The sequence below is a fragment of the Crocuta crocuta genome, unplaced genomic scaffold (genome assembly GCF_008692635.1).
Source record: "Crocuta crocuta isolate KB4526 unplaced genomic scaffold, BGI_CrCroc_1.0 scaffold55, whole genome shotgun sequence".
Taxonomy (NCBI): domain Eukaryota; kingdom Metazoa; phylum Chordata; class Mammalia; order Carnivora; family Hyaenidae; genus Crocuta; species Crocuta crocuta.
The window spans coordinates 2,809,545-2,836,580 of record NW_027530512.1 but is presented as its reverse complement, the minus strand read 5'-3'; the positions used below and the strand labels follow the sequence as shown (position 1 = coordinate 2,836,580).

At 38.7% G+C, this 27,036-nt stretch overlaps 1 protein-coding gene across 9 annotated transcripts in view; it reads left to right on the top strand.

The window, feature by feature from the left end:
- The first annotated feature begins 95 nt into the window (after nucleotides 1–95).
- Nucleotides 96–27,036, top strand: part of GARIN2 (golgi associated RAB2 interactor family member 2) — a 34,813-nt gene continuing 7,872 nt past the window's right edge. For 6 of the 9 annotated variants that reach the window (XM_077767151.1, XM_077767150.1, XM_077767149.1 and 3 more), the window contains exons 1-6: nucleotides 2,651–2,805; nucleotides 9,978–10,065; nucleotides 13,336–13,498; nucleotides 16,647–16,846; nucleotides 17,763–18,297; nucleotides 21,399–21,646. In XM_077767151.1, the coding sequence (XP_077623277.1) occupies nucleotides 13,340–13,498; nucleotides 16,647–16,846; nucleotides 17,763–18,297; nucleotides 21,399–21,646 (1,142 nt within the window). In that variant the 5' untranslated portion in view covers nucleotides 2,651–2,805; nucleotides 9,978–10,065; nucleotides 13,336–13,339. Of the gene's footprint in view, nucleotides 231–2,650; nucleotides 2,806–9,977; nucleotides 10,066–13,335; nucleotides 13,499–16,515; nucleotides 16,583–16,646; nucleotides 16,847–17,762; nucleotides 18,298–21,398; nucleotides 21,647–27,036 lie in introns of those variants that run through there. The other 3 variants (XM_077767146.1, XM_077767153.1, XM_077767154.1) reach the window with 3 other exon arrangements.

Here is a 27,036-nt window from a genome sequence, read left to right as displayed (position 1 = left end):
GGGGGGGGGTGGAGAATGGAGGCTAGAACCAGTTGCTGTTGCCAGGGCAACACTGACAGAAACAAGAAGGGAACAGGAAGGATCACCAGTTCCTTCTTCCTTCCCTCACTTTCCAAGCTCCCTACAGTCTAATGCAACCTCTTGTTGAACCTAACAGGAAGCCAGCTGGTGAAAGACTGCAGAGTTCCAGCCCCAGCACCACAGTGCAGATTGCAACGGTGGATTTGGAGGTGGGACACAATCACTGGTCAAGTGATGGAGAAGGGCTCTGTAACCAAGTGACTTTTAAGCTCAGATCTAAAGAATGAAAATAAGCCCCATATGTTAAGAATTGAGAAAATAGCATTTCAGACAGAGGAAAGGGCTTAAAGAATACAACATCAGAAAGGAAACAGAGTATGATGAGGGATGGGGGTGGGGTCTGAGATCTATTTTGAGGGAACTGAAGCCAGGATGGAGTCAGATCATGCCCACAAATATGCTGGCTGTTGGGTGAAATACTAAATACATACACACCTTATGATATAATGCAAATCTGCTAAGAGCTGCTTTGGGAAGNCTATTATTTGCTAAATACCCATTGAATACGAGGCACCATACCAGACAAGAATTCCTAAAAACAAGGAACTCATTCTCTGCCTTCTACACCTGTTCCTCTGTTCACATTTTGATTTCTGGTCTACCCGGTTTCCCAAACCAGAAACCTCTGAGTCATTCCTTCTCACTCCCCACATCCAATTAGTCACCAGATTCTGTCAACTCTACCAATAGTTATGAAATAACCCTCTCTTTTCTATTCTTACTGCCACTACCTGGTGTTTCCTCTGCCACGTGAACTGCCCTCCCCATATCCAAACTTCACACTGCTGCTAGACTGATCAATCAAGAACACAAATCCCATTAGGCTAAGACTCCTTGTTAGAAAACTATTACAGCAGAAAAGGTCCAAGCCCCCAGTTAGGGGCATTCAGAGCCCTCCAGAACCTAGCCCATACCTCTTCCAACTTCACTTTTCCCCCCTCCAACTTTATGTAACAGTAGACAATTTGCAGGTACCCCTTCCAACCATGTCATTTTATGCCTCAGTGCCTTTGCCCAGGATGGCTAATCTTTCAAGACTTAGCTTGGGCATTAATTCCTGCAGGAACCCTGCCCTAAATCTCCAAACTGAACTAAGTGCCCCTCACCTGTGCTCCTACTTATCACTACATATCATTGGAATAGTCTGCTTAGATAGCCCCTCCCCCAGTTGATGGTGAATTCCTTGGGGGCAAAGACATTCATCTTTGTAGCCACAGCATGGCATGGTGCCCTGTAAACAGTAGGTACTCATTACTGAACAGACCAACAGAATTGGCCTTGTATAACAGTCACCAGGGGGCCAGCGGCAGAACCTGACAGGAAAACTTCATATCCCAAGCTTAGAACATGCAACATACATCAAGGTATGAGTTAGTGGGCACATCTCATGAAGGGACAAGGACAGAAGCTAATTGGTCACGGACCTCACTTTGACAAAGCACCTCAAATGCTGACTTGCGGCATCATCTCCAAATCAAGTTATGCATATAGTTTTACATTCTGTGCATGTTTAAAAAACATCAGTATTTTCAAGGTAAATGTTTAAAATATTCCATGATTATGTCTCCCTTTTGCTATTCTTCACTTTTTAATATACCAATAGCCTAAAAAAATGGAAGTAAGAAAATACCAAAGAGTGTCATCAAAATTAACTTTGACATGAAAAAAGGTGAGATCATATTTATTGAAAAATGTTTCCTGGCCCTGAGGCAGGAAGAACAGGAACATGGCAAGTGATGACCATGTAATAACTGTGCTGAGTGAAGAAATAGGTGACTAGAAATCTAGTCCATGGTATTCATATGATTACAGGAAGAATTTTCCAACCAAAGAGGACATTCAGGATAGAAGACAGGAAAAGGCGTGTCTAAAGCAAGGATAACAGGAAACGCTTTGAGTCTGTGCATGGAGAGGCTGCCTCTGTCCTCAGACTGAACCAGTGTGTGTGTGGAGAGTGATCACCAGAACCTGATGCCTATTTTTTTTATTAATTGGGAGCTTTTATATATATTTTTAAATGTTTGTTTATTTTGAGATAGAGATAGTAAGGCAGGGGAATGGCAGAGAGAGAGGGAGAGAGAGAATCCCAAGCAGGCTCTGCACTGACAGCCCAGAGCCCAATATATCTAAAATACACTAGATGCTGGAAGCATGAAGCCGCCTCTGCCCTCTAAGAATGCTACACTCTTCTGAAGCTTTTCTTTACAGAAGCTCAAAGCGACCTAACTGTTCAAGTTTCCGAAAATTGGGATGTAAGGAAATTGATGAATTATCGATTGAATGGTAAACAATATAAAGTGTCTTCAACTTTCTCAGCATGCTCTTTGCCATGGAGATTCTACTGCTCAGTTGACTGTTCTCTCCAAGGAAGCCTCTGTAAACTTCACACCCACAACCAGAACTAGCACTCACCAGCTGTCTGGGCTCCACGGGAATGCTGGCGACACTTGATCTCAGCCCTGACCTCCAGGGCTGCTCTTTCCCAGTGCTCTTCTCTTCCTTCAGACACTATGTCTGCACATTGTGATGCAGGAGTGATAGAACAATGCCCCGAGCAGCCTGGCCTCCTCTGCTTCTTTTACTAAGTGGTTAGTTGCCGCCTCGTAGACATAAACACCTTCTGCGAAAGAGATGTGAAAAGAGCTGGAAACCTGCTGTTTGGGGACTATTCTTCTAGTAGGCATCCAGGAGATCTCCAGAGATCTATTTCAGCCTCTCATCTATGTAAGTGACTATGTGATTACTGCAATTTTTGGTGCGAACGTGAGGAAGAGGGAAATGGATACCAGTTGAATGAATTCGAATAATTCAAGGCAAAAATGTCTATTTTCTTTCCATCTTCCTCTTTTCCTTCTAGTTGCATGTCTTATGCTGCAACCAGAACAAGCAGGAAAGCTCAGAGACTTAACTCTGGTTACTGGATTTTTCTTAAAAATAACTTCATTGAGAATTTGCGTTAAAACATAAGCAAGTTTTCCAATTATTTTTGAATTTTAGTTTTCCGGGGAGCCTGGATAGGTGAATCGATTAAGTGTCCCACTCTTGGTTCCGGCTCAGGTCATGACCTCACAGCTTCATGGGTTTAAGCCCCACATCGGGCTCTGCGCTGACAGTGTGGAGCCTGCTTGGGATTCTCTCTGTCTCTCTGTCTCTCTGTCTCTCTCTCTCCTCCCCCTCCTTTTCTCTCTGCCTCTCCCCCCCTTGCTCTCTCCCTCTCAAAATAAATAAATAAACTTTAAAATCAATTAATTAATTAATTTTGGTTTTCCAAACCATTACTCTAATTTTCTTTCATGAGTGAAAATTGAATGAACTTTTGGAAAAATGGTCACTTTTCATTATTCAAACGGGAGAGAAGATCCAGAATATAGGGCTTTGCTGTTCAAAGCTGAATGATTAGTGGGGGCCCCATTGGGCGAATGAGGTCCACAACAGTCAAACCTTCTCAAAGATGTGACCAGAGCTGCAACATAGAATTGTAATGCACCACTCCTAAAAATATGTTCACTAGTGTTGTTAAGAATGTTAGAAAAAACTACCTAAGAAAATGCTATGCTTCAAAGTGCTATAAAGAACCAACCTCAAAGCACAAGTACCAACCAGAGAATAAGTAATGGGTAAACACTACCATGTAAGAGCTTTTATGTAACTACAGATGAGAAATAACACACACAGAAGAAACGGCAAGAGAATCTTGGTGGTGAGTATAAGGGCATTCATTCACTATACAATTCTTTTTGTTTCGTTTTGTTTTCGTTTTCGCTTATCCTTGAGAGAGCAAGAGACAGCATGAGCAGGGGAGGTGCAGAGAGAGAGACAGAGGATCTGAAGCGGACTCTGCACTGGAAGCAGTGAGCCTGATTTAGGGTTTGAACTCAAAAACCATGAGATTATGACCTGAGCCGAAGTTGGGACACTCAACCGACTGAGCCACCCAAGCACCCCTCACGATAGAATTCTTAAAACTTTGCTATAGGTTTGAAAATTTTTTATAATAAACTATCAGTGGGAAAAGATCAAATGAGAATGGTAAATAGCAAACAATTATAGACATCCCTCCAAATTAAGGGGTTAGAAAAGCCCCTGAAAACATTTCCATGTTGGCTCCCAGACTCCTTCTCCCTCCCTTTCCCAATTTCCATTAAAGTCAACCTGTCACTGGTCCACAAAATTCCCGGTGATTACATTTATTCATGGGAAAATCAAGACAGTCCACAACTGCCCACAGGTGAATGTACTTCATATCCACACTATTCTTAGCCCTACTGGGGCCTTGGTCATCTTGAAACACTACCCAGATAAGGAAGTCTGGTGATGTCATGGGAAGTCTGGAGCAAAGCCAAAAAAGTTCCATCCCTGAAATGTATACAGCTCATCGCCTGTCAGTGCTTCATGCCCCCATTAAACTGCTGGCGTTGGTTTCTGATCTGTAATCCCATTTAATATGGAATCTCTCTGCCTTCTCTTTTTACTAAAAGTAGCCAACAATGCCTTTTCAAATGAAGTCATAGTGTGATTCTCCAGAAAAGTACAACCTTTTATAACTATCTCCTAAATTAATCTCCATTCAGTTAAAGCCAAACAAGAGAAAAGAGGACGGGGGGATTACTAATTAAAAGAAATAACAAAGAATGTAAAGAATCTGCTCGTGACAGGATAAGTTAGGGTCTATCTCAAATAGAATTAGATTTCTTCACGCTCTGTAACACAGTTAAAACCCTTATATACACTCTCTCCATACAATGCTTGCTTAATTGGATGTAGAAAACATTTATTGAGCCTAGTGAAAGGCATAAATTATCAGAAAAATATAAACTGTGATTGTGAAAATGAATACACAATCCTTGTAGAACAAGTTATAACAAAAGATTTTGTGCATCTGTGAAATGAAGCCAGGTTCCCATGATACCCTGTAGCAACCCTGCTTTGCATCTCTGTTCTATTTCACACATTCATTCAAAATACTTTTATTGTAACTCCATAACACATACATTCATTGGCCCTTTGATGTGATCAACCTTTTTTAATACTAAAATTTACTTTTTATTTATGAGTTTTATATTGCAGATCTTTATTGTACATGTAATGTTAATAAAGCAAGATAGCATGAACTTTCATAAAGAATTTGCATAAATAACCCTTGCTTTATTTTTAAAATATTTATGTAGAATCTACAAATGGTGTTCTCATTAATATGAATAACACTGTTGCAGATTTCACTTGCAACATCTTTCTGCTCTGACTTCTCATCATAATGATTATAGTCATATCATTCTCTAGCCTGCAGTGGTCACAGGGAATACAAGAGAAACATAATTGCATAACTCATTGTCTACACTTATCCTTACTAAAAATGTATCCATGGAAATGATGAAAATGTCCTAAAGTTAGGTTATGGTGATGGTTGTACGATCCTGTAAATACACTAAAGATCATTGAAATGAGTGAAGTTGATGATATGTAAATTATATCTCAATATCTCAAAAAAGCTATATTAAAAACTGATCCATGAGTAAATTATTAGGTGAACAAAACTATCTATAAAAGTCCAGCCCACACAAATTGGAATCATTTTGACTCATCATAATTAATAACAATATCTCAGTAAGCGTTGCAATTGGATACGAGGGCTGGGGGCTGTAAGCAGTCAGGTTGTCGCGGTCTTTCCACAGGAAAGCACAGTAGAGCACAGGGAACTTATCAGAGTGAGGACCATGAATTATCTACTGCTTTTTAAGAGAAACTCATTTCTCAAGCATCAGTTTAGCCACTGGGCACAATTGATTTTAGTACGTCTTACAAAAGATTGTGATATTCCAAGTGGGTCCACACCATGATTGGCAACTCCTGCTTTTAAAAATATTTAATGTTATAGGAAAATTTTAATATATTTATATGTGACACACAATGTATATAACTAACATATAATATTGTATATTTTACATATGATATAAATATATATTGTACATATATAAATTTATGAAACTAAAAAGAAACACACTAAAATTTTAATATTATCTCTCCATATATTGAGAGTAAACCTAGTAAATAGATGTTTTAATGTTTATTTATTTTTAAGAGGGAGACAGAGTGCAAACAGGGAAACGGCAGAGAGAGAGGGAGACGCAAAACCTAAAGCAGGCTCCAGTCTCCAAGCTGTCAGCACAGAGCCCAACGCAGGGCTTGAAATCACGGACCACAAGATCATGACCTGAGCCAAAGTCGGACACTTAACTGACTGAGCCACCCAGGCACCCCAGTTAATTTAACAGTTGATGATTCTGCTTTTGGATCTTTGACGAAATGTGTGGTGGGGTGTGTGTTTAGCCAAAAATTGGTTTCACAGAATGCTTCATATGTCTCAAGAACAATGCAGTCTTGGCTCATTACCAGGATAATTGGAGAGGTGTGGGCAGGGGTTGTGGTGGACAGATTGGTAATCTCAAATGACAGTTACAACAAAACTAGTTAAAATTCAGCATACATTTACCATCTATACATATGATCCAAAAGTGTCAAAACAATTCTGAAACAAATGTTTAGAAACAAAGTAACACCACATGGGTGAAGATAAAAGTTCTATTACATTTTTAGCTCCATAGTTGACCTCCCCTGTGTTCCAGAGTTCAAAAGAGATGAGAAGGGCAAGGCCCAGTGTGGCTGCAAATTCACTGAACCCTTTCTTCCCCTTCATTTCCACTTCCTTCTGTGTGGCCCTAAATACACAATTACACTTGCTCCCTCAGAAGATTGTCCACTGATTGCTCTCTGGAGGGACTGTTCTCGCATCGAAGGGACCCAGGGGACCACAAAAATGACTGCTGAAGGGGCATTCCCTAGTCCTGGTGACCACTGAGCATCCACAGATTAGCATGAATTTGCTAACAGTAGACATTGCATTTATTTGTTTCTTTTCTTAAAGTGATTTTTTTTTTTAGTGTTCACTTTGTCACCCACTTCTGGATGAGCAAGAGTTGACTACTGCATTTGATCAAATCTAAGATCCACCAATTATTATATCCATTATGTTATGGACCACTGAGAAAGAAAAAAATGTTGCTAATTACACAATTAAAAGCTTTCTTATTACTTAGAAGTTTTCCGTACGATGTCTGTCATACTCTATTCTGTCATCCTCTGTGCATTTCTTAAAAGAAAGCTCCACTCCAGTCTCTGGGAACTTCTTCCTAGCCTCTGACAAGGCTTCTACAAGTTTTGTACTGAACTTTCTTAACCACACCAGCGGGTATCAACAAAATGTTTTCAGGTTATCATTAGAATCACATTTTATTTTTATCCAAGTATAAATTAACATAACAGTGTTATAATAATTTCAGGTGTACCATATAATGATTCAACAATTCTATACATTTCTCAGTGCTCATCAAGATAACTATATTCTTGTAGTTTTTTGGGGGAGTCTTTGGAGTTTTGTATTTATAGTATCATGTCATCTGCAAGTAGTGGAAGTTTTACTTCTTCCTTACCAATTTGGATGTTTTTATTTCTTTTTCTTGCCTGATTGCTGTGGGAAGGACTTTTCCTGTATTATGTCCAATAAAAGTGGTAATAGTGAACATCCTTATCTAGTTCCTGATCTTAGAGGAAAAGCTCCCAGTTTTTCTCCATTAATTATGAAATTAACTGAGATTCTTCAGACATGGCCTTGATTATTTTGAGGTATGTTCCCTTTAAACCTACTTTGTTGAGGGTTTTTATCATGAATGGATGTTGCACTTTGTCAGATGCTGTTTCTGCATCTTTTGAAATGATCATATGGTTTTTATCCTTTCTCTTATTGATGTGATATATCACAATGATTGATTTGTGAATATTGAACAACCCTTACATCCTGGGAATAAATCCTACTTGATCATGGTTGATCCAACAACACACTTTAATGTGTTGTTGGATTTGGTTTACTAATATTTTGTTGAGGCTTTTTGCATCTATGTTCTTCTGAAATACTGGCCTGTAGCTTTATTCTTTTTGTAGTGTCTTTGGTTGATGCTGGCCTCTTTTTGGTCTTTTTGTAGTGGTAGGGTGATGCTGACCTCATAAAATGAATTTGGAAGTTTTCCTTCCTCTTCTATTTTTCTGGATAAGCTTGAGAAGAAAACATTTTAACTCTCCTTTAAATGTTTGGTAGAATTTGCCTGTGAAGACATCTGGCCCTGAACTTTGTTGGGAGTTTTTTTTTTTATTACTGATTCAATTTCATTGCTAGTAATTGGTCTGTTCCTCTATTTCTTTCTGATTCTGTTTGGGAAGGTGATATGTTTCTAGGAATTTAACCTTTTCTTCTAAGTTTTCCAATTTGTTGGCATACAATTTTTCATAATATTCTCTTATAATCTTTTATATTTCTGTGGTGTTAGTTGTTTTTCTCCTCCATCTCTAATTTTATTTATTTGAATCTCCTCTCTCCTTTTTTTTTTTTCTTTTTGACGAGTCTGACTAAGTTTTATCAATTTTGTTGAACTTTTCCAAGAACGGCTCCTGGCTTCATTGTTTAATTGGGTTTTTAGTCTTTATTTCTGCTCTAATCTTTATTATTCACCTCCTTCTACTGGCTTTGTCTTTGTTTGTTGTTGTTTTTCTAGCTCCTGTAAGTGTAAGGTAAGGTTGTTAATTCGAGATTTTTCTTGCTTCTTGAGGTAGGCCTGTATTGCTATAATCTTCCCTCTTAAATCAGCTTTTGCAAAATTTCAAAGATTTTGGACTGTTTTCATTTTCATTTGTCTCCATGTGTCTTTTGATTTAGAAACACATTTTAAATGGCAATTAAATGCAACCTGTGTCGTACAATAAATATACATAGCTTAACATGAACAACCATAATTAAGTTTGTGCATGTGCAGCCAAATAACAACCACTGTGCAATTCCCCACCACCACCACCAGCTGAGTGATCACAAGGAACATTCCATTTCAGAGTTAAGCTGGGGAAAAATGTTTATTGGAATGAATGAAACTTGGGAAATATGAAACTATAAGTGAGCAAGAGGGAACCCAGCACAGCAAATGCTGACTAACTTATACTTTTCAACAAAGGGGCAGGTGTCAGTAGACCAATATAAGCACTCAGGTGCTCACTATGTGGTAACCATGGTGTTCAGTATTTCCTATACATCACTCTATTGAGTTAGGTAGTTTTATCATCATTTTATAGACGAGAAATTTGAGCTCAGAGATGTTAAGTAACATGCCCAAGGTCACAAAAGCAGGCGACAGAGCCCAAATATGAATGTGGATATGTCTGACTCCAGAATCCTTTATATTCCCAGTTATACCAATTTCCACACTGGCCTTATGGCATTTGAGTTCTGTAGTTATTATGGCTGTAGTTTACCTGGTCCATAAAGGGATTATTTAAATCAGAATTTTACAGAGAGAAAAAAAGCATTGTCTGTAGAGACTGCAAGCACAATATGGAGAATGATACACAAGTGACAAAATAGCTAGCTGAAAAGTTAGTAATATAGGCTACTCTGGCTTTTTACAGAAAGAAAATAACTCAGGTTTCTTATGACCCTCCATTGTAATATAACCCTCAAATAGTTATTTGAATCTATACTACTTCTGTTGTCACATTATCAAATATCTTCCTTACTTTAGGAGCCCAGAATTTTACCATCAGGCAATTTGAGGCCAACCATGAGCTATGAACTCATGACTGTCTGGTTCCACTCACCAAAAGACCATGATTAGAATCATTGACAACAGCTCAGCTCAGATATAAACAGCAGCCCTCTGAGGACTTCACCCACGTTGCTTAGTTAGGAAAACTCTTTCTAAGGCATGGACCCCTCGGGTATGAAATAAAAGTAAGGGTCTGTATTGAAATTTTCCTCCTGTGTATGCACTTTATTTTCCATTTTTGTTTCCTTCACAAAGACTTCATCATGAAAAGGAGGAAGCCCAAACTGAAATGAGTTAACGCCTTCATCTTGGAGAGAGGACTGTGGCTTGACCCTAAGTTGAGGTGAGATATATTGGTGCATACTAATGAGACCATATTAAACTCTACATCGTCACACCCTCTCCCCTTTCTCTCTCCATTCTGTCTCCTTTCTTCTCCTTCCCAAGCTGTCTTTGCCTCTTTTCCTCCTATGGAAACTTCGTGGACTAAGAATGATGCTTTTCTAGATCTCCAGAGGCGGATACGTGAACTGATATGAGAGAGTTTGAGCTACGAAAGACAAGTGTAAGAAATCACAGCTGTTCTGAAAAGTGAAGGGTGAACAACTGCTGTGATTTTGCTTGTCACCCTGACCCAAAGGGTTGCTGACCTTTGTTTTCCTTCCTCCATTATACCTTGCTTTCATCCAAAAATGCTCTTTTCTAATGATTTCTTGTCATGTTCCAGAAGAAAATCCCCCATATATTTAGGCCCCCAAGGATCCAATTGATGTTTTGATCACTTGCTGTGTCTTCTGTCTCTCTTAAGACAGCTTCACTGTCTTTCAACAAAGTGTTGATGGTATAAATGCCTTGTGCTGTTGGATAAGTCATAAAGGAGAGAAAATGTAGATGGCAACAAACCTTCAGGTGTTTTTTTCCTACCATCCAATCAGTATATGGATTCTTCCACTGCTGTTGCAGAAGTCTCTTCTCACTCTAGCCCACAGAACCTGTCCATCTCCTCAAGATCTTCTTTTACATCCCCCATCCTCTCCTCTATACCTTTTACTTCCTCTTTCCTTGTATTATTTCCATTAACATCTTCAAAGCAATCACAAACATACAGAAATACTACAAATACACTACAAAGATCTTTTTTTTCCTGAATCTTTTAAGAGTAATTTGCCAATTTGATGCCCTATTACTTCCAAATACTTTAGTTTGTGTTTCTTACCATCAAGGACATTCTTAGTTTTTTATTTGACTTTGAGTTACACTGACATTTTTTAAGATCACAGGCCAGTTCACCCTCCTACACTGTTGGTGGGAATGTAAACTGGTGCAGCCCCCTGGAAAACAGTGTGGAGCTTCCTCAAAAAATTAACAATAGAACTCCCCTATGACCCAGCAATAGCACTGCTAGGAATTCACCCAAGGGATATAGGAGTGCTGATGCATAGGGGCACATGTACCCCAATGTTCATAGCAGCACTCTCCACAANGGGGGGGAGGGGGGAGATGGGTATGGAGGAGGGCACTTGTGTGGATGAGCACTGGGTGTTATATGGAAACCAACTTGACAATAAACTATTTGTAAAAAAAAATTATTACATTAAAAAAAATGAACACAGTCCAGATATTTTGTCAGATATCCCTCTAACCGGCTCTGTTATTTCCTAATGGTTGGATTCGGGTCATGCATCTTTGGGAGGAATATCACAAGGGAATGCTCTGTGCTTCTCATTGCATCCTATAAGATGATCCACCATTTTGTTTTGTCCCATTACTGATGTTGTTCATTCATCAGTCCACTATGACAGGCTCTGTGTGGCTTCTTCACTGTAAAGTTACTTTTTCCCCTTTGAAAATTAATAAGTATTGCTGGTGGAAGGTACTTTGAGCTATGTAAATCTCTGCTCTTCACCAAACTTTTAATCTATTCATTTATTTCTATCAATATAGATTCTCAAGGTTTCCTATTTTATTTAACCAATTCCCTTGTATATAACCAATGACTCCCCTCCTCTACCATCCTCTCTCCTGCTCAGACACCCTCCTCACCCTGCTAGGCTCTGATTTCTTACGCTGTAACCCCCTTCTCCTGACAACAGAGGTCTTCTTGGCTCCTTTGAGTTCTGAGCCAAGGCTCCCCACTCCCCTCAGTACAGATTCCTGCCTCTCTTTGTCCCAGCTAATGGATTTAGGACAAAATTATTCAGGAATAAAAGGGGATAAGAAGAAGGACATCTTCTGTATTCTTTGCTGTTCCCTCTTTTTCCTCTTTCCCATCCGTCCTGACCTATCCTACCTTTCTCACCCTTGCTAACACCTGCCAAGTCCTTGCTTTCCAAGCACTCAAGGCAGTACTGAACCATGGCTGGTGGCATAAGCTTCTCAGGTCAGACCAGGAGGGATTGAATCCTGATGTGGGGACTTATTTCCCATCCTCCCTGTTTTAGATGGTGGTGGTGGTGGTGGTGGTGGTGGTTTTATCTTTACCCCTTTTATTCTTTAAGGCTCTTTCTGTCTCATTCTTTTTACATGTTGGCTTCACTAGACTATTTTACTTCCCTGCTTTTTCTGACTTTACTTTTCCCATGTTCATACACAGATGTGTGCTGAAAGGAGGCATTGAGTTGCCACCAGCAGAAGGTCTGATGGGGAATTCCCATGCCCACAGTCATGTGCTTATAAGATGTCAGGTAGCAGTGGTCTCTGCATCCCATGACCCTGGCTGGTACAGCAACAAGACATATTCACTACACACCCCTCAGCTTGAGGAGAAGGAATAAAAAAAGAGTCTCTGAGGAAAGACTGAGGTGGAACTATACCCCTGAGTAGGAACACATTAGCAGCTGCTTGCTGGTCAAGACCCTTCTGCTCATGGGAGGGGGATTTGTGAAAAGGGAAGGATGATCTTTGGAAAATATAAACAGAATTACATTCAGAGACCTTGTTCCCTTCTTGGAACTCTGTCATTTCTGGTAGATAAGAGGCGAAATCCAATGATGTAGAGCCATTGTTCTTTGTTGAAGTGGTTTCTGGAGAGAGAGCCAGAGCAAGAGACCAGAGGAGATAGACAGCAGTCATTGATTAGAAATCCTCATCCATGAGCTAAGGATCAGTCAAGGATGAATAGTCAGGAAAAGATGTTCTCAGTGTAGTAGAGCTTTAATACCCTATTTACAAAAAAAAAAAGGATCTGAGAACTCTCCATGATGGCAAGAGCAGTGGTACTATTAATTAGGAAGACAGAACACAATGGTTTGGGGGATGTGGTGCATGTATATCAAGGCCTCCTAGAGAGTTTCCTTCCCTTTCCTAACTGCCCTAGTAAATTAGTGTTGCCAGCCCCATGCCCCAGGCATTTTCTGTTCCATGGATCTTTTCTAGAGTCTTGGGAACTCTAATCATCCAGTATCCTTTTCTTTTTTTTAAGTTGCTTATTCTTCCTATAGAGTGTAAGCTGTATGGGGACAGGGATCTTATCAGCCCTGTTCAGATGTATCACCAATGCCCAATGCAGTGCCTGGCATATCATAGATGTTGATAACATTTGTTTAACTCCTTCATGCTAAATTTTCTGTATCTGTTCACTGTATTCCCATCCCCTGGAATGTTTGTGTGTAAGCACCATGAAGAGGAACAATAGGAACTCTACCACAAGGAGCAGTGAGCAAGATGCCTTCTCCGTCCTACCCTCCCAAGATACAGGAGATCTTCAAAATATGTTGGATGGAGGAGAGTATGCCCCTTTTGTATCTCCTCCCATATTAGAGAGCAACTTTATCCAGGTAAATCATATTTGATCCCTGAATTAAGTTCCATAACTTCAGTAATTAATTTTTGCAAAGAAACTAAATATATTGGGAGGAGAATTATTTTAAATGTGATAATGGAATGTATGAGACAATTAAAGGGAATAGTTTCGGAACTTTAACCCACCTAAAATAATTATAATGTGGATGAGCACTGCATGTTATATGTAAACCAACTTGACAATAAACTACTTAAGGAAAAAAATAAAAAATAAAATAATTATAATGTTAAAGGAAAATTCACTTCAATTTTTCCCAGCAAACTCTCACCTAGGAATTCTGTTCTAACTCTACCATAAATGTCATTCTATCATAATCTTCCCAAAATGACATAAAGAGATTACAATGAATTCAAAACATCCCACACAGGAAAGCATTCAGATAGCTCTTTTCATAGATTTAGAAGACATTTTAAAGAGTAAAATCTATAACACAGCTGAGTATTAAAATGAATTTTCATTGGGATGAGTACTGGGTGTTGTATGTAAGCAATGAACCATAGGAATCTACCCCCAAAACCAAGAGCACATTGTACACGCTGTATGTTAGCCAATTTGACAATAAATCATATTTTAAAAAATAAATTTTGGCTCTTAGTTCTGAAAGTAAAAGAAAATCATTAAATTGTTAGGGAGAAGAGTTTTCTTCTCATAAAAATGTGCCTACATTGTGAGTGGAATTACAATTTGAGAGCAGTTCTTACTTTCCTCTAAGCATTTGGCATTAAAATACTCAGACAAAGAAATAGGGAAGTGAGTTCAGTGTTATGGGCTATACCCCTAAAGTCCACAGAAATACCACGATAAAGGCTGACACAAAACACACCCATTCAAGCAGCTCCTCAGCTGATTCCACAGAGAGGAAACAGGGAAGACAACAGACACATCATCTTCCATAAATGTGTTCTCTTCCCTGATACTTCACCTCCAGAACAAGCATTGGGCAAGAGGTGACTCCTCAAAGAACACTAATGTTTAAGTAACACCCTGAACACATGTGATAAGTCATTGCCATCTATATGCTTCTTTCCTATTAATAATCTTATTTTTCACACTTCTTCCTGCACCCTTTTCTAATAACCTTTTGCAAGCTCTAATGAACACTGGGCTGGGGGAGGGGGTAGTTACCACGCTGTAGACCAGACATGCCCCATATCATAACTGAATAAATTATTCCCTTCAACGTACACAATCTCTCATGGTTAGTATGTCTTCAGCAGCAAGTTGCCACAGTTCATGACTCAAGTTTAAACAAATAAGAACAATGATTTCAAAATAAAAGAGTATATACAGCTCACCTGCAGGGAGTCATTGAGGACCCGGGTCCTCTCCTTTTGCTCTCTCAGCCTCAAGTTGGCTCCCCCCAGGACATGACATGCAAACAGGACGGTGACAGCTGCCAGAGACAGATGACATGCTCTCATCCCCATAGCTTTCTGTGAGGGTTGAGAAACTGTTCCCAGAACCACCAGGAGGCCCCCACTGTGTCTCATTGGCCAGGTGGGGGTCACATGCCCCTGATGAAAGCAAGCATCGGCAAGGGGATGAAATCACCATGACCAGTTTAGGTTCATCAGTGTTTAACCCCTGAGCTGGAGCACCATCCCTGAGGGGCAGGTACTGGATGAATTCTGGATTCTGTTAGTCAGGCATGGCTTTGTGGTCCATAGCGTGGGCTATAACCTTTTTCTATGTATATCTGTTTTTAAGTGATTTAAAAAATTTTTTTTAATATTTATTTACTTTTCAGAGAGAGAGAAAGAGACATACCATGAGCAGGGGAGAGGCAGAGAGAGAGGGAAACACAGAATCCAAAGCAGGCTCCAGGCTCTGAGCTGTCAGCACAGAGCCTGATGCTGGGCTCGAACTCATGAATGGTGAGATCATGACCTGAGCCAAAGTTGGACACTTAACTGACTGAGCCATCCAAGTGCCCCTTAAGTGGTTGTTTTTTGTTGTTGTTGTTTGTTTGTTTGAGAACATACAGCTGAGAAACTAAGTATTGCCCCTCTTTGCCTTCCTTCACATCCTTGTCTAACCACTTTCCAGTCTTCTCTTCTTCCAACTGACAGAGATTTTTACTGGCCAATATTCTTTGACTTTGGGATTCTTGCGCATGCTCTTCCTCTCCCTAGAAAGCTCTCCTGCCACCCAGCCGATTTATCTCACATTGTTCAGGTCTCAGCTAGAGGTCTTTCCTCTTGGAGATTTCTCTGACCCTATGTCCAGGGTGTGCTGGAGCAGCTCAGTGTTCAGGAAGTTTGCAAGTCTACTGTTTAACACAGCCATTATTAAAAATTTGATTGTATAAACTCATATACTCAAACCTCATCATTCCTATTATTTTACTACATTTTACTATTTATGTTCTTGAGGTTATGGATATAAGAGTTTGGCAAAAGTCAATGAAGACTTCTGTGAGGGGTGCCTGGGTGGCTCAGTCGGTTAAGCATCCAACTTTGGCTCAGGTCATGATCTCGCAGTTCGTGGGTTCAAGCCCCGCATTGGGCTCTGAGCTGACAGCCAGCTCAGAGCCCGGAGCCTGTTTCAGATTCTGTGTCTCCCTCTCTCTCTGAACCTCCCCTGCTCACGCTGTCTCTGTCTCTCTCTCAGAAATAAATATAACATTAAAAAAAAAAAAAGACTTCTGTGAGAATCAACTGACTATATTGAATTTAAAATGAAGAAAATTGTAAATATCATTTTTTGTAAATTGTGTGCTATTCATCTTTTATAGCAGTAAAATATATAATAATTGTATGCATATCTTCCAAGAGATAGTTGTTACACATTTACCAGCACACCACTGTCTATATCCCTTCTTAAATCAAGTCTCCTGCTACATGCTTCACAGAACAGCACCCTGACCTTGTGCTTGGGAATACTTCTTGCAATAATAATTAGTGACATGTTTGTTTAATGTTCACCTTCCCTGACAGAACCCCCACGGCCCAGGGAATGTGTCCATCCATTCACTGTGATATTTCTAAGAATTCACATCAACAAGTGATTGAACAAATGCATCATGGTTCATTTCTCCTTTACTTTCTGCACTGCTCAGGTAAGCAAGGTTGTTGGGGCCATACACTTTATCAGAAAACTCCTCTTCCTGTTCTCTACCTTAGGTTAATAGGAAAGGTGAATCCATTTACCTTCACAACCGAGCCAACTGGGTGACTGTAGGCATCTGCTCTTCCAGTAACACCCACAAGACCCCCAATGTGATGCTTCTGGCTCATCTGACACCTGAAGCCCAGAAAGATATGGAACCCCTATTTCAAAGACTCCTGAGATCTCCTTCTCCAGAGAGCCTTGTGCTTACCAGGTGAGTTACAAAGGGAAGAGCTTAAGGATCTCTCAGAAAACATGCTTTACCCCTGAGAAGCTGAAAATAAAAACACCAATGACATTTGCTCCAAGGGAGCATCTCACTTGCACTCTGCTATAAGTGATAAAAAGTAATGTCCTTGAAGTCTGGGAAAATAGCTTATGACAAGCTGGCAGTCAGGTAGTTAATTTTTAAAAATTAAACTTAAGTAATGGGAACTGAAGATTCATAATAAACTGCTTCTCTAGGGCATGCCCTTCTTTCTCCAGCATCTCAGCCTCCATCAGAATTAGCTCTGGTCTTGGCGCACCTGTGTGGCTCAGTGAGTTGAGCGTCCAACTTCAGCTCAGGTCATGAGCTTGCAATTCATGGGTTCCAGCCCCACGTCGGGCTTGCTGCTGTGCAGAGCTTTGGATCCTCTGCCCCCTCTCTCTCTGCCCTCCCCCAACTTGCACTCTCCCAAAAATAAATAAATAATTTTTTTAAAAAAAGAAATAACTCTAGTCTTCTGTCAAGCCACTAACTTGCTCTATGACCTAGAACAATCACTCAACTTCTCTCTCAGCTTTGCAGGATTAACTAAGTGGGACAACTTCTCAAGATAAATAGTTGATACTCTGATTTTTTAAGCTCATCAGAATCTTAGGAGTATGCTTTGAGTGAGATGGCCCTCAGGGCTGGTTAAATGTACTAAAAGTCAAAGTTTTGAGCCTTAAAAGCTAAGGACCAGACCTGGGAACATAGTGGCCATAAGAAAGTACCGCTCAACCTCAGGCCTGCCCCTACCCAGACCTTCTGGGAGGCAAGCCAGTTGCCCTGATCTCACTCTGGAGACTGCTATGCAGAATAAAAGGAAAGGCCTTTTGACAGGTCTCCAGTCAGGCCTCCAGATGATGTTTGTGTTTGTCTGCAGGTTTCTCCCTCTGCAGTTTGTGACTCTCTCTGTGCACGATGCTGAGAATATGCGCCTCAAAATAAAGCTGGTCAGTGGTCGAGCCTACTACCTGCAGCTCTGTGCCCCTGCATCTAAAGAGGACACCCTATTTTGTCAATGGGTGGAACTCATCTCCCTCTTGAATCAGGAGAAAGCCAAAGCTTCCAAACTGTCGGAAGTCTCAAGCCTCTCAGAAATCACCAATAGCACAGATATCACAGGTTCAGTGGACATCATGGATATTGCAGCATTCGCAGCCGTACAGACCCCACACATGGACAAGTGTTCAGACCCTGTACATGCCGTGGAAAGCATTGATTTCTCAGAATTCACAGATGTCACTGATGTCACCGATGTCACAGATGTTCCAGAAAATGAGATCACAGAGGCCCCAGATATAAAAATTGTCACAGAAGTTACAGAAGTCACAGATGTCTGTGATGTCCCAAACTACTCGGAAGTTACAGTGGTGTTTGAAAATGATGACATACTAAGGGCCAACCAAGAGGAAAAGGTATGTGACATGGAAGACTCATTCTTTAATAGTTAAGAACAGGAGGGATAATCAAGATCACTCTTCTTGGTTAGCTCCTTGACATTGATTATCAAAATGCTGTGAAATGTGCTTTGAGTAATTTTAATAATGAGATAGTATCCCTGAGCCCTGGTATAAAGGAGTTATAAGCTATATCCTGAAAGAGGCAGTGACCATGCTTACCATCAAATTTAACCCAGTATCAGAAAGCTGTGGTGGGATGGAAAGAACTTGGGGACCAGGGTCAGAAGACCTGGGTTAGAATCTTGCCCTGTTGTGTATCTGTTTGACCAAGCCGCTGAAGCTGCATTAGCCTCAGTTTCCTCATCTCTAGAGTAGTAATGCTGATATCATGTAAGGGCTATTTTAAAGTTAAAATGTATATAAAAGTATGCACTACATTGAAGGATGGGGGGAAATTTCAATGGGTAAAAGTGAGGGTGGAAATAGAAAATAAATTACCAAAAGAATTTAGTTGTTTCAGAAAAAGACAGAAAGTGAAAAAACACAGAGCCATATCCAAGAACAGTTAGTTCAGTTTGGCAGGAGCATAATACATATGGAAAATATTGGGATATAGGCTTTGAAAGTTGTCTGCAAACCTTGAATGCCAAATTAAGAAGTGTGGACTTCGCTCTTTGGGCAAACTTTAACCATAAAAGCCGTTCATGTGAGGGAGTGAAGGAGCTGAGTTTGTAGAAAGGTTAAACTGACGGTAACATGGGTTGTAGATAAAGAGATAAGCTTGAGGACTACTGTTGGAAAATCTCCATGCGGCCCACGAGAGAAAAGTCATAAAGGGCAAGGATAGACATTTTACAGAAGAAGAAACTGCCAATAAATATCGTGGAGAAAATTTAATCTCACTAGTAACCAAAGGAATGCAAACTTAGGGAAAGAAATAACCTATAAAACTGTTACTTAAAAGAATAAAAATAGGGATGCCTGGGTGGCTCAGTCAGTTAAGCGTCCCACTTCAGCTCAGGTCGAGCCCTGTGTCAGATTTTGTGATGACAGCTTGGACCCTGGAGCCTGCTTTGATTCTGTGTCTCCCTTTCTTTCTGTCCGCCCCTCCATTCACACTCTGTTTCTCTCTCAAAAAGAAATAAGGATTTAAAAAAATTTTTTAAAGCATAAAAATAGTCAATGTTAGTAAAGGTGTGGTCATCTTGGAATTCATATAGGTTCATGGTAGGGATGAGAACTGGCCCAAACTTTCTTGAAATCATTATGAATCAAGAACCTGGGTGCCTGGGTGGCTCAGTTGGTTAAGGATCCGACTTCGGCTCAGGTCATGATCTCATGGTTCGTGGGTTTGAGCCCCCTGTAGGGCTCTGTGCTGACAGCCAGCTCAGAGCCTGGAGCCTGTTTTGGATTCTGTATCTCCCTCTCTCTGTGACCCTCCCCTGCTCATGCTCACTCTCTCTCTCAGAAATAAATAAAAAACATTTTTAAAAAAAGAACCTAAAAATGTTTATACCCTTTGACTCAGTGACTCCATTTCTAGGAATCTTTCTTAAGGAATTAATCAGAAATAAGAACGGGGGTTTAGCTGTAAAGATACTAATTATACTACATCTATACCATGTTTGTAAAAATGAAATAATGAAAATCTGGAAGTAACCTAAATATCCACCTCAGGGAAATTGCTAAATTAATGTAAATCTACAAAGGACAGGTGCCTTATTTATTTTTTCAGGAGTGACCACAGTATCAGGCAAGACCATAGACAGTCAGTAAATATCTATTAAATGAATGACTACTCTGTAGTTATTAAAATTGATGGAAAATTTTTTCTTTACTTGCAGAAATTTTCAGATTGAGAAAAGTTGAGTAAAAAATGAGTATGATCCCTATTACATAAAAATACATTTAAATGCTCACAAACAATAGAAGGGGGGAAAGTCATACTGTTAACAGCAGTTTATTTCTAGCTTCTGGGATTAATATTTTCCTCTTTACACTTTTCTGAATTTTCTGTTTCCTACAATAAAAATAATTTTTAATTCAAAAAAATTCGAGCAATTTTACACAATTTTTAATGACATGAGGAAAATGCTTTTAATAAAACACTAAGTGAACAATGTAAAATATAGAACTGAAAGGTTATCACATAGAAGACACATACAAAATAAATAAATGGGCACAAAGACTGAATGACATGTGCCATAGGAGTAGTTATTTCTGGCCAGTGGCTTCAGGCAGGCAATAAGATTCTCCCTTTCACATTATATCTTCCAGGATTTTCTAAATATTCTGTAGTAAATATGTGTTACCAAAAAAAAAAATGCTTTAGAAAGAAGAGTATTGTATTAGATTCAAGGGAAGTGAAGAGAGATGATGGACTAGGTGGTGCTGATGGCAGGAGGAGTATGCAGGCATGAGGGATATCAAAGACACGGAGTCTTTAGGACCCGCTGACCAATTGCTCTGAGGCCTGAGACAGATTCTGAGGAAGACAGTGACTGGCAAGAAGAGGTGATGCATTAATAAAAACCAGCAAATGATGAAAGATTTTATAGTATTAGTTTTAGGTACAGATTCTAAGTCTTTTGAAAAATAAATGCTTTTGTCTTATTGTGAACCTCCCAACTCATGTCACCTGTTAAATGCTCTTAAATTAAGAGCAACATCGGATTGGGGAGTAGGTGGCAAGGCATTTCTAGACAATCCGCCATACCCTGATAATTCAGAAAGAGGAAATGCCATAATTAAGTACTAATTTTCTCAGGGCACCTGGGTGGCTCAGTCAGTTAGGCTTCCGACTTTGGATCAGGTCATGATCTCACAGTTCCCGAGTTCAAGCCCCGTGTTGGGCTCTGTGCTGACAGCTCAGAGCCTAGAGCTTGCTTTGGATTCTGTGTCTCCCTCTTTTTCTGCCCCTCCCGTTTGTATTCTTGTCTCTGTCTCTGTTGAAAATAAAATCGTTTTTATTTTTTTATTTTACTTTTTTAAACATTTATTTATTTATTATATATTATATATTATTATTATTATTATTAGGTATTGCTCTGGAAATGATCTATTTCTGTGTGACGCCCTTCTGTTACCTGATTTGCTGCTGTTTATTATTTTCAAAGGAAAAAATGGAAAGCATTCTGAAGCCTGGGTGTCTACAAGATACAAAAATTAAGAATGAAATCAAAGAATCCTCAAAACATGTCACCATCTCAAATGTAACACTGACTTTCGAAGGTGAACGATGTTTTCGTACTACTTTGACTCCAGAAGAAAGTGACACAAATTCATTCAAAAGGATGAGCTTTAGAACGTCTGAAATAAGGACCACTGATTTTGAGAACACAGCTCTCAAGGCTGAGGAATCCAGGTATGTGAGGCAGGGAAATGCCAGGGATGCTAAGTCGTGAAGTAATGTAAGTAAGTGCATGCTTTAAAGTCCCTGCAACTCTGGCTCTTGTTACTGAAGACTCTCAGCTATAGAAACAATGTAATTGAATGATGCCATAGTCAACTCTCAGTTATCCATGTTTGGTTTAGGGGGTTCCTGGGTGGCTCAGTCAGTTAAGCATCTGACTTCAGCTCAGGTCATGATCACATGGTTCATGAGCTCAAGCCCTACCTTAGGCTCTGTGCTGACAGCTCAGAGCCTGAACCTGGCTTTGGATTCTCTGTCTCCCTTTCTCTCTGCCCCTCCCCTGCTCATACTCTGTCTCTCTCTCCCTCCCTCCCTCCCTCTTTCTCTCTCTCTCAAAATTAAGGAAACATTAAAAAACACTAAAAAAGCTATCCACATGCGGTTTAACCTTGTCTAATTTTTATTTCTCTATCAACTTCTCACACCCTTCAGTTCACATTTGAGCCTATATGGTATCAACTATGTGTGCTGAAGACTATGGGATAGAATCAGTGTCCATGGTTTGGAGTTAGAGAGACTATGGGAACTCTTTATACTTCTATTTTCTTCTCTATGTATTTCTCATGCCTTTCTACATTTCCAACTAATAAGTTAATAATCTGAAAAACATTTTTTCATAATTTTAATACTCATTTGCAAGTTGAATGTGAGTGAGCACTGATGTATTATAAAGGTAAAAGTTAATCCAATCATTTCAGAGTAACAACTAAAAAGAAACCAGAGAAAAACTTAGAGGTCTAAATGCTTACAATAGCAAGACTGAAAATAGGGAACGTAATGAACTATTTCTAAATTCTTTTTGTTTGCTTGTTTTTATTTATTTTGAAAAAGAGACAGAAAGCAAGCAGGGGAGGGACAGAGAGAGGGAGAGAGAATGCTAAGCAGACTTAACACTGTCAGTGCAGAGCCTGATGTGGGGCTCAAACCCATGAACTTGGAGATTATGACTTGAGCCGAAATCAAGAGCTGGACGTTCAACTGACTGAGCCACCCAGGTGCCCCTGTCCAAATTCTTTTTAAATATAAAAAAGGAACAAGGAAAACCAAAAACAGACCAAAAAAAGAAATAAAAAAAATTATAAGTAATGTGATGTGCTACAGAGTTTGGCTGGTTCTTCAAAAAGAATGACAAAGCAGGCAAACCATTGGAAAACTTTATTTTTAATGATAAAATTAGAAATGTAAGAGGTCGTCATCAACTAATAAGAGCAATAGTAAAATTCTATTGTTACATATCATATACAGCTTTTCTTAAAGAACTTTGAAACCCTAAATAAATAAATAACAAAAAATGCAAAGAGGCAAAGCTGGCACAGCCACAACTTGAGAACATAGAACAATGTCATCCAGGAGCTCCCAGGAAAGAGAAAAACATAGCTATGACTTTTCCTGGACAATGTTTTAGATACTCTAAGAATTAGCTCTAAATTATTTAATGTAAAATTCCCTTTTAAATATAGAAAAATTATGTTATGTTCTCCTAATTGTTTGAAGCAAATAATTTGTTTGGATTATAAAGACTGACAAGAAAGAAAATTTTAGATTAATCTCTACTTAAGACAATAAATGTTAAATTCATAGAATCTTAGCAGGCAAAATGTAGCAAGCTTAATATAAAATTAAGGAAAATCAACGTAAATTATTTAAAGGAAGAGCAGAAAACATCGTGGATACCTTGAATACATTTGAGAGACTGATATTCTTGATAAAGACCCACAAAATATAGAAGAGTTTTACTGTTGCACAGTAAAGAATAATTATTCCCAACCAGAGACAGCATTGTGGGGTTTTTAAATGTTAGTTTATTTTTTAGAGAGAGAGAAACAGAGTGTAAGTGGGGGAGGGGCAGAGAAAGAGAGGGAGACAGAATCTGAAGCAGACTCCAGGCTCTGAGCTGTCAGCACAGAGTGGGGTTCAAACTCACAAAATGCAAGATCATGACCTGAGCTGAAGTCAAACACTTAACTGACTGAGCCCCCCAGGTGCCCCAAGAAATTTAATGAAGAAATTGTTTTTAATGAAGAAATTCCAGAAGTGTTCTACTTAAACTTAGAATAAATTGAGGATGTTCCTTATTAGCATTTCTATGTAATATAATTTAAGGGAGTCTAGCAATTGCAGTAGGACCAAGAAATATGGTGAATAAACATGAGAGTTTTAAAAAATCACTCTTTGCAAATGGAAATTTATATTCAGAAAATTTGAGTCATCAAAAATATCAGTTTGTAAACAACTTTAGGACAATCACAGATTAAAACTCACAAAACATCATTTGTTTCATTATTTTAATTAACAAACCAAAAATACATTGACAAAAGGGAATGTATTTTTCAAAATCAGCAATAAAAATTAAATATTTAGTGAGAGTGATAAGAGACCTGTATACATGGAATTACAAAACTCTAGAGGCAGAAACCAAAGATACTTCAAAAAGGAAAAATAAGCTCTCATCTGGGTAGGTATACTTAAGAAAACAAAGATGACAAAACCTAAATTAATTTATAAATTTAATACAATACCAATTATCTCAATAGGATATCTCATAGAAATTATAATATAAAAAGTTGTGGAAAATATAGGAGTAAGAATCTCAAGGAAACTTGGGGCTGGAATATATCTAGAGGGACTGACTCAGTTATATTAAAATCTTAAGCCATATTATAATTAAATAGCCATCAGAAAGTTTAGGATATAGACATTAAGACAGTAAAATTGATTCAAACTGATGGAGGTTCAAAAGAAACACACAAAAAAGCAAAACTCTACAAAATATCAAAGATTTATGCTGTACCACACAAAAAAATTTTCAGATAGGAAAACATTAAACATTTTTTAATGTTTATTTTTGAGAGAGAGAGAGAGAGAGTGTGTGTGTGTGAGCAAGAGAGGGGCAGAGAGAGACAGAGACACAGAATCTGAAACAGGATCCAGGTACTGTGCTGCCACCACAGAACCCAAAGTGGGGCTCGAACTCACAAACCATGAGATCATAACCTGAGCCAAAGTCATACGCTTAACCAACTGAGTCCCTCCAGATGCCCCAAAAGAGTAAAATATTTTAAAACTAAAATAAACTAGAAGAAAATGAAACAGTTGAATTGCCTCAAATGCATGAGAAACATCATTTCTTGTCCTTTGAAGCCAACAGAAGAAATTTTCAATGGCAAAGTTTGGTTCACTCAAAAATATTTACTGAGCATTTTCTCTGTGCTAGGAACTGGGGATACAGCTGTGAATATAAGTTATAGGATGTTTCATTCTAGCGGACAATATAGATAATACACAAATAAAATACATTATGCAGGCTGGAATGTGCTGTGATAAAAGCAAAAATAGAGGGGCGCCTGGGTGGTTCAGTCAGGTTAAGCAGATGACTTGATCTCAGCTCAGGTCATAATCTTATGGTTTGTGAGATTAAGACCCTGCTTGGGATTCTCTCTCTCCCTCTCTCTCTCTGTTCCTCCCCCACTCACACTCTCTATCATAATAAATAAACACTTTTTTAAAAAACAAAGAAAACCTGGATGGCTCAGTTGGTTGAGCTTCTGACTTGTGCTCAAGTCATAATCTCATGGTTGGTAAGTTTGAGCCCCTCATTTGTCTACTGCTGTCAGTGCCTAGCCCACTTTGGGTCCTTTGTCTCCCTCTCTCTCTGCCCCTATGCTGCTTGCATGCGTATGCGCTCCCGCTCTCTCTCAAAAATAAACATTAAAAAAAGCCTCAAAAATAAACCAAAAAACAAAAATAGAGTAACAATAGAAGGCGATTTGAGGAGGAAGGATATTTTATAGTGGTCAGGCAAATTTCTCTGAGGAAGGGCAAATCTGAAGGCAGGTGGAGCTATAGAAAAATAGAGTTCAGGTTGATTGATTACATAACAATTATAAATATCTGCCAAAAAATCGTTTTAATAAATACATAACAACACAATGGAAAACGAATAATAATAAATAGATAATCAATAAAGGATTTACCTTTCATATATATAGGTAGCTGATGGAAATTTGTAAAGGATCCAATTAGCAAATGGTTTAAAATTATGAATAGAAAATTGACTCCAGAAGACAAATAAACACTTAACAAGAGATCAATCTCCCTAATAATTAAAGAAATACAAGTTAAGCAATTACCATTGGCTTTCGATTAGATGTTAACTATAATATTGATGGGGACCACCGTAAGTGGTGGGAACCTTCTACAGAGTGATTTGGCAATTCATGCTACAAATGATTATACACCTTGACTTAAAGGAACATGTGTCAAAGAAGTAATTCGAAACAGAAAATAACTTAATTGAACATACTGTTTTGTAATTAAAACCTGAAAGCAATCCAAACAACCCCTGGTGGAAGAATAGCTAACCAGAAAATAGTATGACAATTTAGTAAAACAGCAGACCCCCATTAGGAAAAGAATCAGAGAATTTCAATAAAAAGACCTATATGACTAGTAAGGAACTGCAAGTTGGAAGTGTAAAATTCTGAAAAACGTATGTACAATGGTATTTTATTTCTACAAACAGGATGATAAGAAACCACAGTGTTTGGACATAATTGGTGATTAAAGGAATTAGTATGTGTTGTAGCTATTGATAGATGTTTCCATTAAACTTTTTTTGTACAATTAATTACATGTATAATTTAAAAATCAAAACTGATGCTAGGATGCACTAATTGGAGGACATAGCAGCTAGACAATGACCTTTGCAGTCAGATGACCCTGGGTTCAAATCCTACCTCCTCTATCTTGGGCAAGTTAAATTAGTTTTTTTCAGGTCTTAGCTTCCTCATTTGTAAAATGAGAATAACACTCACCATGTAGTTGTTACAGGGATTAAATAAGCTGATATTAAAAGTTTACAATGCCAAGCCTTTGGTAATTACTCCAAAAAAGAAAAAAAAAGAATAGATTAAAATAGGGAGGGGAGGGAGAGAGGGAGGAAGAGAGAAAGAGAGAGACGGAAGGAGGATTCAGATTCTAGATTAGACTAAACATAAATCTAACATAGTTTTGACTTGCATTGAATGTAGTAGAAAGAGGATTCTATACCTCTGAAGTAATCTTACTACTATATTACCCAAAAACTGAACCCAGAACACTGGGGGGAAAAATGCACAAAACTTAAATATTTTTAATGCAGGAAAGAAATCAAGGTAATTTAAACTGAGGAGGAAAATGGAAATAGGTGACAATTACCATCTTAAGTGCACAAGGAAGTCCAAATTTAAAGGCTAAATTTAAAAAGTGGATTTAAACTGAAAATATTTTTACTAAACAGTTTACAAAGAAAAGTTTCTTATATAGTAAAACAATATAGCAATCAGCCAATCTATAATAAAGCA